This window comes from Aotus nancymaae, unplaced genomic scaffold, assembly GCF_030222135.1.
Source record: "Aotus nancymaae isolate 86718 unplaced genomic scaffold, 86718_ANA_hifiasm-v0.15.2.pri h1tg000016l, whole genome shotgun sequence".
Taxonomy (NCBI): domain Eukaryota; kingdom Metazoa; phylum Chordata; class Mammalia; order Primates; family Aotidae; genus Aotus; species Aotus nancymaae.
The window spans coordinates 58,383,589-58,396,194 of NW_026988428.1; the positions used below are offsets into that span (position 1 = coordinate 58,383,589).

The following is a 12,606-nucleotide window of genomic DNA, read 5'->3' on the forward strand; positions in this document are numbered from 1 at the left end:
GACACAAGAACACAAAATCAAACACCGCATGTTCTCACTCATAGGCTAGTGTTGAACAATGAGAACACATGGACACAGGGAGGGGAGCATCACACACTGGGGTCTGTTGGGGAGAAATAGGGGAGGGACAGCGGAGGGTGGGGAGTTGGGGAGAGACAGCATGGGGAGAAATGCCAGATATAGGTGAAGGGGAGGAAGGCAGCAAATCATGCTGCCATGTGTGTACCTATGCAACAATCTTGCATGTTCTTCACATGTACCCCAAAACCTAAAATGCAACAAAAATTAAAAAAAAAAAAAAGTCTTCAGGGAGACAAGGGACTTGTACTCTATTATCTCCTGCATTCTCTAGAGTTGACAGCCTCATGAAATGGCTATTTTAACATCTAACAGTCCCATCAACTTTATTCTAATATTTGAAGAACATTACTGCAGAAAGGAAACAGCCAAATAGAATACTTTTGAATACAGATACTCTTTTTGTTTTTGACAACAATCAGGAAATGTAACTTATTAAACAATGGCAAAGAAAGTTAACTTGTAAGTTAACCACATGTAAAAAACAGATAGCAACTGAATTACTTTTTTAAAAACACCAAAAAAACCCCTAGAACCATCCCTGTGCTACAGCCCCAGGGTGATGAGGTACCTCAGGGATATCATGAGTTACCTCAGGGATATCATGAGGTACCCCAGGGATATCATGAGGTACCTCAGGGATGGCAGAGGGTGGGAGTAGAAGTTGAGGGTACAAGAGAAGACCAGAAACAAATCATCAGGTTCCCCAACTCAGCTGCCATCAGAGCAGTGCCCCTTTACCTCCATTATTTCTAATCAACACACACCCCTTATCACAACAAACAGATACAAAGCTAACTCTAAAGACATTCTATATTTCATCTAATGTGCCTGTGAGGAAGGAGGGACTCTTACTGGTATTGGTGCTGTCTGGAAGTGTCATACCATCAGTGCAGATTTCCAGAACTCCACAGGAGAAGCACTGACATGCAACAACACTCCAGGATGCAAATCCAATTAGGCAGTATTCAAACAGTGACTCAGACACACAAAACATCAGTTACATGTCGCCTACCCAGTGGAGTAAAGAAAGTCACTGACGAGATGAGGAACCCCAGCACTAGTCCAACACAGAGCATGCAGATCGAGAGGATTCCACATCGCCACCACGCAGCCACCAAGAACATTCCACCGACGCTTCCAGCAACAGCTGTCAGAATCAGACGCACTGTACAAAGAAAGGACGAACTGCTGGATCACCAGTAGTACTTCCAATCTCGTGCCCTAGACACACAATACCGTTACCAGTGACAGCTTCAGCTTTCTTTAGGTCAGACACTGAGGGCTCTTCAGTGGTGCCATGAAGCCAGCACAGAGCAACCCTCTCTAGAGAGGGGTCTGCGCTGAGACAAGGAAACTAGCCAGGGAGCTAAACCCCACAAGACCAATGACAGGCTTGGCTTGTCAATAAATTGGGGTTGAGGAAGAAAAGGTGACAAGCATTCTGTTAAATGTAATGGGGTAGGGGGGTGTCTGTTTTTAGGTAAAGAAAACTTCAACATTTTGCTTGTTGTACATCTCATATCTTCAACATATCACATAGCCAAAACACAGGTTTATAATCAATATGGGCCCTCCTTTCCCTAAGTACCAAGGAATTCACCATACAGATTAAAAACCCAGAAGGTCTGAATGAGTAGTTCAGAAAAGGTGTTCAGAGCCTAGGTAGACCATTCTCTTACACATACAGGCCAAACTGCAGAAGGAAAGGTACAGTAAAACACAGCATCTGCCTTCTTGAATACCCAATTAAACTATGTAATTTTCACTTACCATCATACTTGATAGGTGTAAGTCTTGTAATCGGTATATAAAAGAAGAATCCCATGATGATAAAGCCTATGAAGAATAATTCTAAGTGGCAAACCACCAGGAAAGGGAAAAAGCAAAACAACAAAAGCTATGGTTAGGCACCTTTTTTACAATGCAATTTAAATATTTAATCTACAAATACATGCTTAAGCTCCTGGAATTTACACATTACAGCATTCAGAGAAAAAAAAAAATTGTCTAAAGGACAGAAGAAATTCAGCAGTCATGGGACTAATTATTATTAAACAGATACAATATTAAAGTACTAACTACAGGATACACTTTCTTGTATATAGGTCAGTATCAATTGTTAAATTGTTACTTGTTCATTTCATAGCTCATTTTAATATATTTATGTTTTCTGCTTAAAACAAGAATAGCGCCTTTTTCATGTGTGTCTAATCTGAAATTACACACTAAATTTGAATAGTTTTGTAAGCATAAATAAAAAGTAAAAGGTAAAAGAAACCCAAACTGTTCCAAAGCAAAATACAACTTTTATATCTTCTTTAAATTCATCCTATCCTGCTTAGAATGATCACTCATTACCGTCATCCATTAAAACACCTGGTAATGCAAGCATACAAATAACTCTGTTCCCACAAATAAGCCTAATCCTGATCATGGAAGCCATAGCTCCTACTATTAAATTCTTCACAGTTGTTCTTGGTAATACTTGTACTGTATCTCAATTTCAATAAATACAAAATGATACATATCAACATACCAAAAAAACTCAGAGTGGGGCATGGTGGCTTGTGCCTGTAGTCTCAGCTACTTGGGAGGCTGAGGTGGGAGGATCAGTTGAGGCTAGGAATTTGAGGCTGTAGTGCACTATGATTGTACCTGTGAACAGCCACCGCACTGCACTCCAGCCTAGGAGACATAGTGAGATTCCATCTCTTAAAAAAAAAAAAAGCTAGTGATAACTTATGAGTCTACAGGTTAGCAACTAAGCTCTTTGTTACAGAATCATCCCACATGTTGAGGTATTATATATTCTTCACAATATTCTCTTCCCAGTTAAAAAAAAAGTGTCATAATAGCGGGAAAGGAGTTGCTATTTCAAACAAGTTAACACAAGTTTAAAGAGCTTTATTAGATCAAGATTACATTTGCTCTACCTTTGCTACTCAGATATACACCTTGTTGATTAAACAAGTATTTTTTTTTTTTTGAGACAGAGTTTCGCTCTTATTGCCCAGGCTGGAGTGCAATGGTGCAATCTTGGCTCACTGCAACCTACACCTCCCGAGTTTAAGCAATTCTCCTGCCTCAGCCTCCCGAGCAGCTGGGATTACAGGCATCCGCCACTACACCCAGCTAACTTTTTGTATTTTTTTTAGTAGAGATGGGGTTTCATCATGTTGGCCACGCTGGTCAAACTCCCGACCTCGGGTGATCCACCTGCCTTTGGCTTCCCAAAGGGCTGGGATTACAAGCGTGAGCCACTGTACCCAGCCAATAAGGGTTTTTTAATAATCGAAAACATCACTTATATAAAAGGCAGCCCAAATAATTCAAAGCAATTCAGTGAGCATGATTTACACCCCAGTTCTATTCAGTGTGTTTTGCTGATGTGGATGCGGGCATTCCCTTTGGAACCTGAATCTGCTCAGGTCTGAGGAGATTCAAGTACACATTTCAAATTCAGTGTACACTGCAGCCCTACAGGCTGATTTGTACGAAACCAAGTCAGTCGCCATCAGAAAAACCCACATGTATTTTTACAAAGACAACCAAATTCTTTCTTTTTTTTTCATTCTTTTTTTTTTTTTTTGGAGACAGGGTCTCACTCTGTCACCCAGGCTGGAGTGCAGTGGCATGATCTTGGCTCACTGCAACCTCTGCCTCCCAGGCTCAAGCAATCCTCCCACCTCAGCCTCCCCATGTAGCTGGTACTACAGGCACACACCACCATGCCTGGCTAATTTTTTTGTATTTTTGAAAGAGACAGGGTCTCGCCATGTTGCCCAGGCTGGGCTTGAACTCCTGAGCTCAAGCAATCTACCTGCCTCAGCCTCCCAAAGTGCTGGGATTATAGGTGTGAGCCACAGCATCCAGCCCCAATTTTTCTTTAATTTTTTGGTAGAGAAGGGGGTCTCACTATGTTGCCTAGACTGGACTTAAACTCCTGCCTCACACAGTCCCCTCATCTCAGCTTCCCAAAATGCTGGGATTACAGGCATGAGCCACTGCGTCCAGCCCTGACAACCAATTCATAATCTCAGTTATCGTTAGTCAACTAACAGATCTAGAAGCTGAAAAAATTCACTGCATAATTGTATTCCCCTGTTAATAAGAGAAGGTTGTACTCTAGGGACAATAGAAAAAATAAAAATGCAGTGCAACTCAGTAGACTCATGACTACAAGACCCCAGCCACAAATCTATGAAGAGAGTAGAAATAAGTAGGTGCTTACTCTCCTCATTCCCCAGCAACATTAAAGAGAAAAGACAACAAAGATGTAAATAGCAACTACACTGGACATAATACCTGTTTTCCAGAATCTGTGTCCAAAGAAACAAATGAAGAAACCAAGCAGGGCAAAAAGAGTGAAGAACACTTTGGAAGACACTCTTCCTACAAAATAATGAAAATTTAGTGGATAATACATCAAATTTGATACTTTGTATTAATATTTATAGAACAAACCTTCATCAAAAAAGCTAAGTGAACTGATGTAATTTATCCCATACATTTACATTACAAATTTATTTTTAAAATATCCTTGCCACCCCTAATGAATGAACCTACGTAGACAATATCAAAAACTGCTGCTATATCAAAAACAGAATCCAGACATTATACGCTTGCTGATAGAGATATAGAACACTTCCTATGACATATTCCTGGGTAGAGTGGGGAGGAACAGAGAGAGAGTGTTCCCAACACAAATAATCCTGTTTCTTCAACAAATAAACTGCATGGACAAAAGGTGTCAGGGGGTGGAGGGGAGGCAGTGGGGGTGGATGGAGGGAGAAAACAGGTTAAAAGAGGTTTAAAAGACACATCAACTAAATATTATGTATATATCTCATCTGAAACCTGATTCAAGCAAACTGTGGAAAACAATTGAGATGACTGCAGAAACAAACGCTGGCTGTTAAGTTGATGCTATTGAATTATTTTCCGTATTTTAAAATGAAAATTATGTTAATGACACTGTGGTTCTATTTTTTTAAGTGCTTATCTTTGAAGTATACATACTGAAATATTTGTGAGTAACGTGATGACCAGGGATTTGCTTTAAAATAATCCAGTGATAAAGGAAGGTGATGAGGTGGAGAGGCAAAGCAGCAGGTGGAACACAGCTGAAACAAGATAATGGCCATGAATCAAAATTGTTAAGGCTGGATAATTGGTATATGGAGGCTTGCTGAAGTTTTTCACAATAAAAAATGTAAACTGAAATTCACATTACAATTTAAAAACATGTATTACACTTATAAGTCACACATATACAAATTACTACCAGTCTTATCAATTATACATATTGCCTTGGAGGAAAACATTGCATTACAACCAATGAAGCACTGTATCATTTAGTTTACTGAAGAGAAAAACATGCTCACTAAATTCATCACCCACCATCATGACTCCTTAGAGATAAACTCAAGGAAATAATCCCTGAACTAAAACCAAAACCAAAACATCTATACAATCTCATGTTGAAAATATAACAAGACTGCCACAAATCAAAATACATAAGATGCCTCAGAGTTCTCAGAATGGAGAAACCATGAAGACGTACAGTAAAATAAGAAACACAAAACAGAAGAGCAGAATTTGCAGGGCATAGTATATACCTACATATCAGCTTGTCTGAGAATAAGGAGCCCATAAGAAAGATTAAACGACGGCCAGGTGTGGTGGCTCACATCTGTAATCCCAGCATTTTGGGAGGCTGAGGCGGGCAGATCACTTGAGGTCAGAAGTTTGAGACCAGCTTGGCCAACATAGTGAAACCCCATCTCTACTAAAAATACAAAAATTAACCAGGCCTGGTGGGACATGTCTGTAGTCGCAGCTACTCAGGAGGCTGAGGCAGGAGAATTGCTTGAACCCAGGAAGCAGAGGTTGGCCAAGATCAGGCCATTGCACTCCAGCCTGGGTGTCACAGTGAGACTCCATCTCAAACGCACACACACACACACACACACACACACACAAACACACACACACAAAGATTAAATAAAAGATAAAAACACCACATTCTGTTTATTTCAAACCCTTGGCTATCTTTCTAGGATTTAATTTTTACACCAAAACCATTAAATTCACTGGGTTGATTTTCTCAAACTAAAATCCAGTGGAACTTTTCAGCAAGTACAATCACCAACACAGCAAGGTCTTCCTACCCAGTGAAAACTAAGACACAGTTTCATATTCTTCCCTAACATCAGAGGGAAACTAAATCCCCTATCACAGTACCAGGAAGGAGGGAGAGAAACAAGTACACAACTAAAATATGAGAGCATGGGAGGTTTCATAAAAAGCAGAATCTAAGATAAGACATAAAACAGGCAGTCACTTTGGGGAATGAAAAAAGTGAATAGGACAGAAGCAAGTCAAAGGTTAAAGTGTCTTTAATTATGACAGTATTGCTAAGGGTTATGAACTACATGCCAAGGTTTTAGTTGGGATGCAATATGGATATAGCCTCCCTACTCAAAGCTAAGGAAAAACACCCTAGTACTCATCAAGGTTGAAAATGAAAGTAACAATAGAACCAACATCACTAGGAAGGTTCAAGTTTGGGCAAGAAGAACAACTGGCTCAGAGCTCTATGTCTCCTAAGGCTAACAGAGAGAGGCAGGCCTGGGGGGTTTCTATTTAGAAGGGGCTTTTGCATGAAAGGTTCAAGGGAAAGAGATGGAGGAACCCAGACATACTTCAGTTCATCGGTTAAAATTACAGGGCAAAGTGTAGTGGCTCATGCCTGTAATCCCAGAACCTTGGGAGGCTGAGGCGGCTGGATCACTTGAAGCCAGGAGTTCAAGACCAGCCTGGTCAACAGGGTGAAACCCCATCTCTACTAAAAATACAAAAATTAGCTGGGCAAGGTGGCGCACACCTGTAGTCCCAGCACTTTGGGAGGCCGAGGCGGGCTGGTCACCTGAGATCAGGAGTTCAAGACCAATCTGGTCAACATGGTGAAACCTCTGTCTCTACTGAAAATACAAAAATTAGTAGGGCATGGTGGTGCATGCCTATAATCCCAGATACTCTGGACTCTGGAGGCTGAGGCATGAGAATCACTAGAACCCCAGAGGTGGAGACTGCAGTGAGCCGAGATCGCACCACTGCACTCTAGCATGGGTGACAAAGAGTGAGACTCTGTCTCAAAAAAAAAAAGTACACACACATATAAACTTATATCTGCCTAGATATCTTCCATTGTATCCCTCAAGGATCTTGAGTGGAAGCTGTTTTGAGTGGAAGACTGAGAGGTGACAAAGAGCCTTTGCTTGGCAAAATATCAGTCTCCTGAACCCCCTCCTAGGCCGATTTGTGCACATTTTTGTAAAATCCAGCTTCACCAAGAACTGATAAGCCAGCTTGGCAAGAATCCCCTATGCTTGGTATCACCCTCTATAACTGATTGGGTTCTTCATCCTCCACCATCCATCCCCCAGATGATGTCTGACCACCCTGGTCTGTCTTCAGTAAGAACCCCCTTAAGTCAGTGTAGACAGCATGTCTCCTTACCCCTCATGTTTCCTCTTAGAAATTTTCCATCCACTGACTCCCATCCTGATCCCTGGCTATACATTCCCACTAGCCTATGCTGTACTCAAGAGTTGAGCCCAATCTCTCTTCCCCACTGCAAAATTCCATCACAGTGGTCCCTATGCCTATTGCAATACTACCCCCCACCTTGAATAAAATCGTCCTCACTGTGCTTTAACTAGTGTCACTGATTTTTTTTTTTCTTTAACGGTGGGATATAGCTCTAGCGGAGGTGGGGGGGATCATAATCCCTGGCTTGAATACAACTAATAGACTTTCTTCTTTAGAGCAAAACTCCATGAAACAGCTACTTGAACTTTCTCTAATTTCTGTGCTTCTAGCTCCTATTTGTTCTTGAATATGCTCCAGTCAGGCTCCTACCCCACTTCTCCACTGCAACAGCTCTCACTGGTAACCAATGGCCTCCATGTTGCTAAATCCAAGGGTCATTTTCAGTCTCTTTCTTAGCTGACATGTCAGCAGCATCTGCCACAGTTGATCACCGTCTCTTCTGTGCAACACTATCTCCCCTTGGCTTCAACAAACACCACTTTCCTTTTACCAATCTGGCTGCTGCTTCTCAGCCCATTGGTAGGATCTTCAATTTCCTGAGCTCCAAATATTGGAGCACCCAACAATCAGTCCTTAGACCTTTTCTCCAAGTCACATTGAGTGTGCCTGCCTCTCCTGCTTCCCCTTCTACATCTTCATAGATATACCATCTAGCCTGAGCCTTAAATGCCATATATTTAATCTGAAGATTTCCAAGATGCCCTCCAGCTAAAACTTTCCTCTGAATTCCAGACTTATATAATCAACCATCAGTTAAACACCTGCACATAAACATTCAATAGATTTCTCAAACTGAATATGTCTAAAACTGAACTCTTAATGTATCCTCCGAACCTTCTCTTCCGACAGTCCTTCCCACCTCTGCGAATGGTCATTCTCTCTCTCCAGTTGCCAAAACTACAGTCCTTTTCACTCTTGCTCCCAAACCCCTCATGCAATCCATCGGCACACTCTACTCCAAAATATATCCAGCCACTCATGAGCCAAACCTGGGACAATTTGAACACAAAATAAATGATGGAAACAGATTTCATCCAGAGAATAAAATAGGAATCTACAGGTCCAGGCTTATATAAATACATGGATAAATAAATGGGAGGGGAGGGAAAACTCTTCCTTAGAGTAGAATGGCAACAAATAAACATAGAAGGAGCGATACGTTAGAAAAACACCATTTGGCAACCACCTAGTAATAAATGTTTCAGGCAAAGATCACTGGATGCCAAAACTAGCAAGTGAGAGTTTGAGAATGGGATATTTACTGATGCTCAAAGTATCTCCCCTAAAGATACTCAAAGGAGGAAACAGTTACTTCACTGTGGAAAAACTTGGCAAGATACTACTAACCAACTTATCAAGGGTGTCACCACCAGTAAAGAGACAAATATTAAGTGTCTCCTGAGAAGGACACATCACTTCCTTTGTATTTCTGCCAAAAAAAGCATAATCAAAATTTAAGTATGAGGAAATATCAAACTAACCCAAACTGAGGGCATTCTAAAAAAAAATAAATATTCTGTATTCTCAAAAAGGTCAAGGTCTTAAAAGATTAAACAAAAAAAGACTTGCTCCATATTATAGCACTCTAAAGAGACACATCAGTTAAATCCAATGTGGGATCCTAAATTGAACCCTGGACAGGGCAAAAAAAATTTTTTGTTGACAGGGAGACAGGGTCTCACTCTGTCGCACAGGCTGGAGTGCAGGAGCACAATCACAGCTCACTGCAGCCTTGACCTTCCTGGGCTCAGGTGATCTTCCCACCTTAGACTGCCAAGTTGCTGGAACCAAAGGCATATGCCACCACACCAGCTAATTTTTGTATTTTTTGTAGAGATGGAGTTTTGCCACGTTGCCCAGGCTGGTCTCAAACTCCAGAGCTCAAGCAATCCACCCACTTTGACCTCCCAACGTGCTGGGATTACAGGCATGCACCACTGCACCCAGTGAAAAAATATTTTTTTTTGCTTATAAAGGACATTATTGGAACAACTAGTAAATGTGGTAACATGCATGAATTAAATAACTACTGTATCAATGTTAACTTTGTAATTTTGATAATTTTACTATGGTTATGTAAGAAAATAAACACAGAAGTATTTAAGGGCAAAAAGGTCTCTATGCCTGCAACTCACTCTCAAATGGTCAGAGAAAAGGTGTGTGTGTGTACATATCTATATACACAGTTGGCCCCTGAAACAACATGGGTTTGAACTGCATGGGTCCACTTACATACAGACTTTTTTTTTTCTTTTGAGACAGAGTCTTGCTCTATTGCCCAGGCTGGAGTGCAGTGGCATAATCTCAGCTCACTGCAACCTCCACCTCCCAGGTTCAAGTGATTCTCCTCTTTCGGCCTTCTGAGTAGCTGGGATTACAGGCATGCATTACCATACTCAGCTAATTTTTTGTATTTTTAGTAGAGATGGGGTTACCCTATGTTGGTCAGGTTGGTCTTGAACTCCTGACCTTGTGATCTGCCAGCCTCGTTCTCCCAAAGTGCTGGGATTATAGGCATGATCCACCATGCCCAGCCACATACAAACTTTTTTTCAGTAAGTCACACTGAGTGTGCCTGCCTTTCCTGACTCCCCTCCCACTTCTGCCACCCCTGAAACAGCAACACCAACCCCTCCCCTTCCTCCTCCTCTTTCTATTCAACGTGAAAATGATGAAGATGAAGGCCTTTATGATGATCCTTTCCCACTTAATAAATAGTAAATATATTTTCTCTTCCTTATGGTTTCCTTAATAACATTTACTTTTCTCTAGCTCATTTTATTGTAAGACTATAGTCTATGATAAATATAACATACAAAATATGTGTTAATCAAGTATTTATGTTATCAATAAGCCTTCTCTGGTCAACACTAGGCTAACAATAGTTAAGTTTTGGGGAAGTCAAAAGTTATACACGGGCTGGATATGGTGGCTCATGCCTGTAACCCCAGCATTTTGGGAGGCCAAAGCAGGTGGATCACTTGAGGCCAGGAGTTTAAGACCAGCCTGGCCAACATGGTGAAATCCCATCTCTACTAAAAATACAAAAATTAGCTGGGGAGGGTGGTGTGTGCCCATTAATCCCAGCTACTCTGGAGAGTGAGGCAGGAGAACCGCTTGAACCCAGGAGGCGAAGGTTGCAGTGAGCCGAGATCACACCACTGCACTCCAGACTGGGCAACAGGAGTGAAACCCTGTCTCAGAAAAAAAGAAAAAAAAAAGTTATACAGATTTTGAACTGCACAGGAGTCAGCTCCTTCAACCCCTACACTGTTCAAAGGTCAATCGTACATAGAAAGAAAGAGAGAAGAGGGAATAAAAAGCAAATAGCCTAATACATCAACCTTTAAGGAATCTGGATGAAAATTATACAGAAATTCTTTATACTATTTTTGCATATTTTCTGAGAAACTATTTCAAGATAAACTGCTACCTACACCTACATATACACACACACCTCACAACACCTTCACTGCCCCCACTCTACCTAACCCACTGTTCTCTCTCCCCTGGATTACTTCAGTGGCCTCCTAACCAATCTGCATTTCTGCTCTTGCCCCCATCTTTTCTCAAAAAGCAGCCAGTGATCCCATTAAAATATTAGATCATGGCACCATTTGCTCAAAACTTTCCAATGCCTTTCCCTTTCATTCAGAATAGAAGCTAAGCCCCATACTAAGATCTACAAGGCCACACATGAGCTGCCTGCCCCCACACCTCTCGTCTCACCTCTACTCCTACTCCTCTTGCCCTCCTCGTTCTCCTCCACCCATCCTCATTGCAGTTCTTCACATCCTCAGGCAGGCTCCCAGGTACAGCCCCTTGTCCTGGCTGCTCCAGCTGCCTGGTACACACCACACCCAGGTACGTGTGTGGCACAGCAAAGGCTGCCCTGGCCATGCTAACTATGTCAAATTTTCCTCTTACTGGTGCATGTTATCTCCCTTTCCTACTTTATCTTCTTAGCACTCACCATTTTCTCATGTATTACATATTTTATAAATTTATCTGTCTTGTCTCCCTCACTATAATATAAGCTGCAGGAGGACAAGTATTTTTGCTGTTTTGTACTACTGTGTCCTAGTGCCTAAAACAGAGAGTGGAATAGTGTAAGGGCTCAAAAGGTATATGTTAAATGAATGCATGAGAACTCAACAAAAACATTTTTGAATATTCTTAAATTCTACATTAGTAATTTAAATCTACAAGGCCAAAGAAGAATTTGTAAAAGTTTAAATCCATATACTCACCTAGTGAAGCACAACTATCCTCTCCTGCCTCAAAGCTGCAAGCATATGTGTGAACAGGAACGTACGCAGCAGATGTATTTAGAAATGGGTCCCAAACAATGACATTGTATATGACACCTTGTCCCGGGAGGGAGGAGAAGGAAACGCTTGTCTTATCATTAGCTGTTAGGGTAACCACCTGAAGCCAAAAATAATACATGATTAGTGTTTAGGTAATTTTTTAAAGCTATTCTATGATAACCCCACCTATGTATAATATTACATGAATTATTGTTTAAAATATACACCAACCCATTTAATATGGTAAAAGGGCCATCTTACATGGTTTGTATATGCTAATGTAAACAAGCTCTTACACAAAACTCTTCCAAAGTTTTTTTTTAATAGTTTAAGGAAAATGTGAAGTAAATAATGCATAAACGCTAGTTAGGACAAAGTAAAAAGTTTTTTCTCCTCTGCCAGACTATAAGCAAGGATGGGAACTGTTATTTCTCTTCTGCACTGCTCTTTCCTCAGTACACAGCCCAATGCCTATACAAAGGATGTGTTCAACATTAGCCACAAACTAATGTAGACAGTCTGTTAACATTTCACAGACAGTACCCACTTATTTTTGTCTAACAGTCTCTGAAACAAGAAAATATTGTATACAGTTTTGCTA

At 41.0% G+C, this 12,606-nt stretch overlaps 2 protein-coding genes across 3 annotated transcripts in view; one reads left to right on the top strand and one right to left on the bottom strand.

Moving 5' to 3' along the window:
• The window catches only part of FGFR1OP2 (FGFR1 oncogene partner 2), an 86,191-nt gene that overhangs the window by 42,823 nt on the left and 30,762 nt on the right, over positions 1 to 12,606 (top strand). The window lies entirely within an intron of this gene.
• The window catches only part of TM7SF3 (transmembrane 7 superfamily member 3), a 41,662-nt gene that overhangs the window by 5,732 nt on the left and 23,324 nt on the right, over positions 1 to 12,606 (bottom strand). The window contains exons 6-9 of one of the 2 annotated variants that reach the window (XM_012457183.2): positions 11,946 to 12,123; positions 4,387 to 4,473; positions 1,852 to 1,932; positions 1,094 to 1,246 (exon numbers count right to left, since the gene is read on the bottom strand). In XM_012457183.2, the coding sequence (XP_012312606.1) occupies positions 1,094 to 1,246; positions 1,852 to 1,932; positions 4,387 to 4,473; positions 11,946 to 12,123 (499 nt within the window). The remainder of the gene's footprint in view (positions 1 to 1,093; positions 1,247 to 1,851; positions 1,933 to 4,386; positions 4,474 to 11,945; positions 12,124 to 12,606) is intronic. The other variant, XM_012457184.2, reaches the window with a different exon arrangement.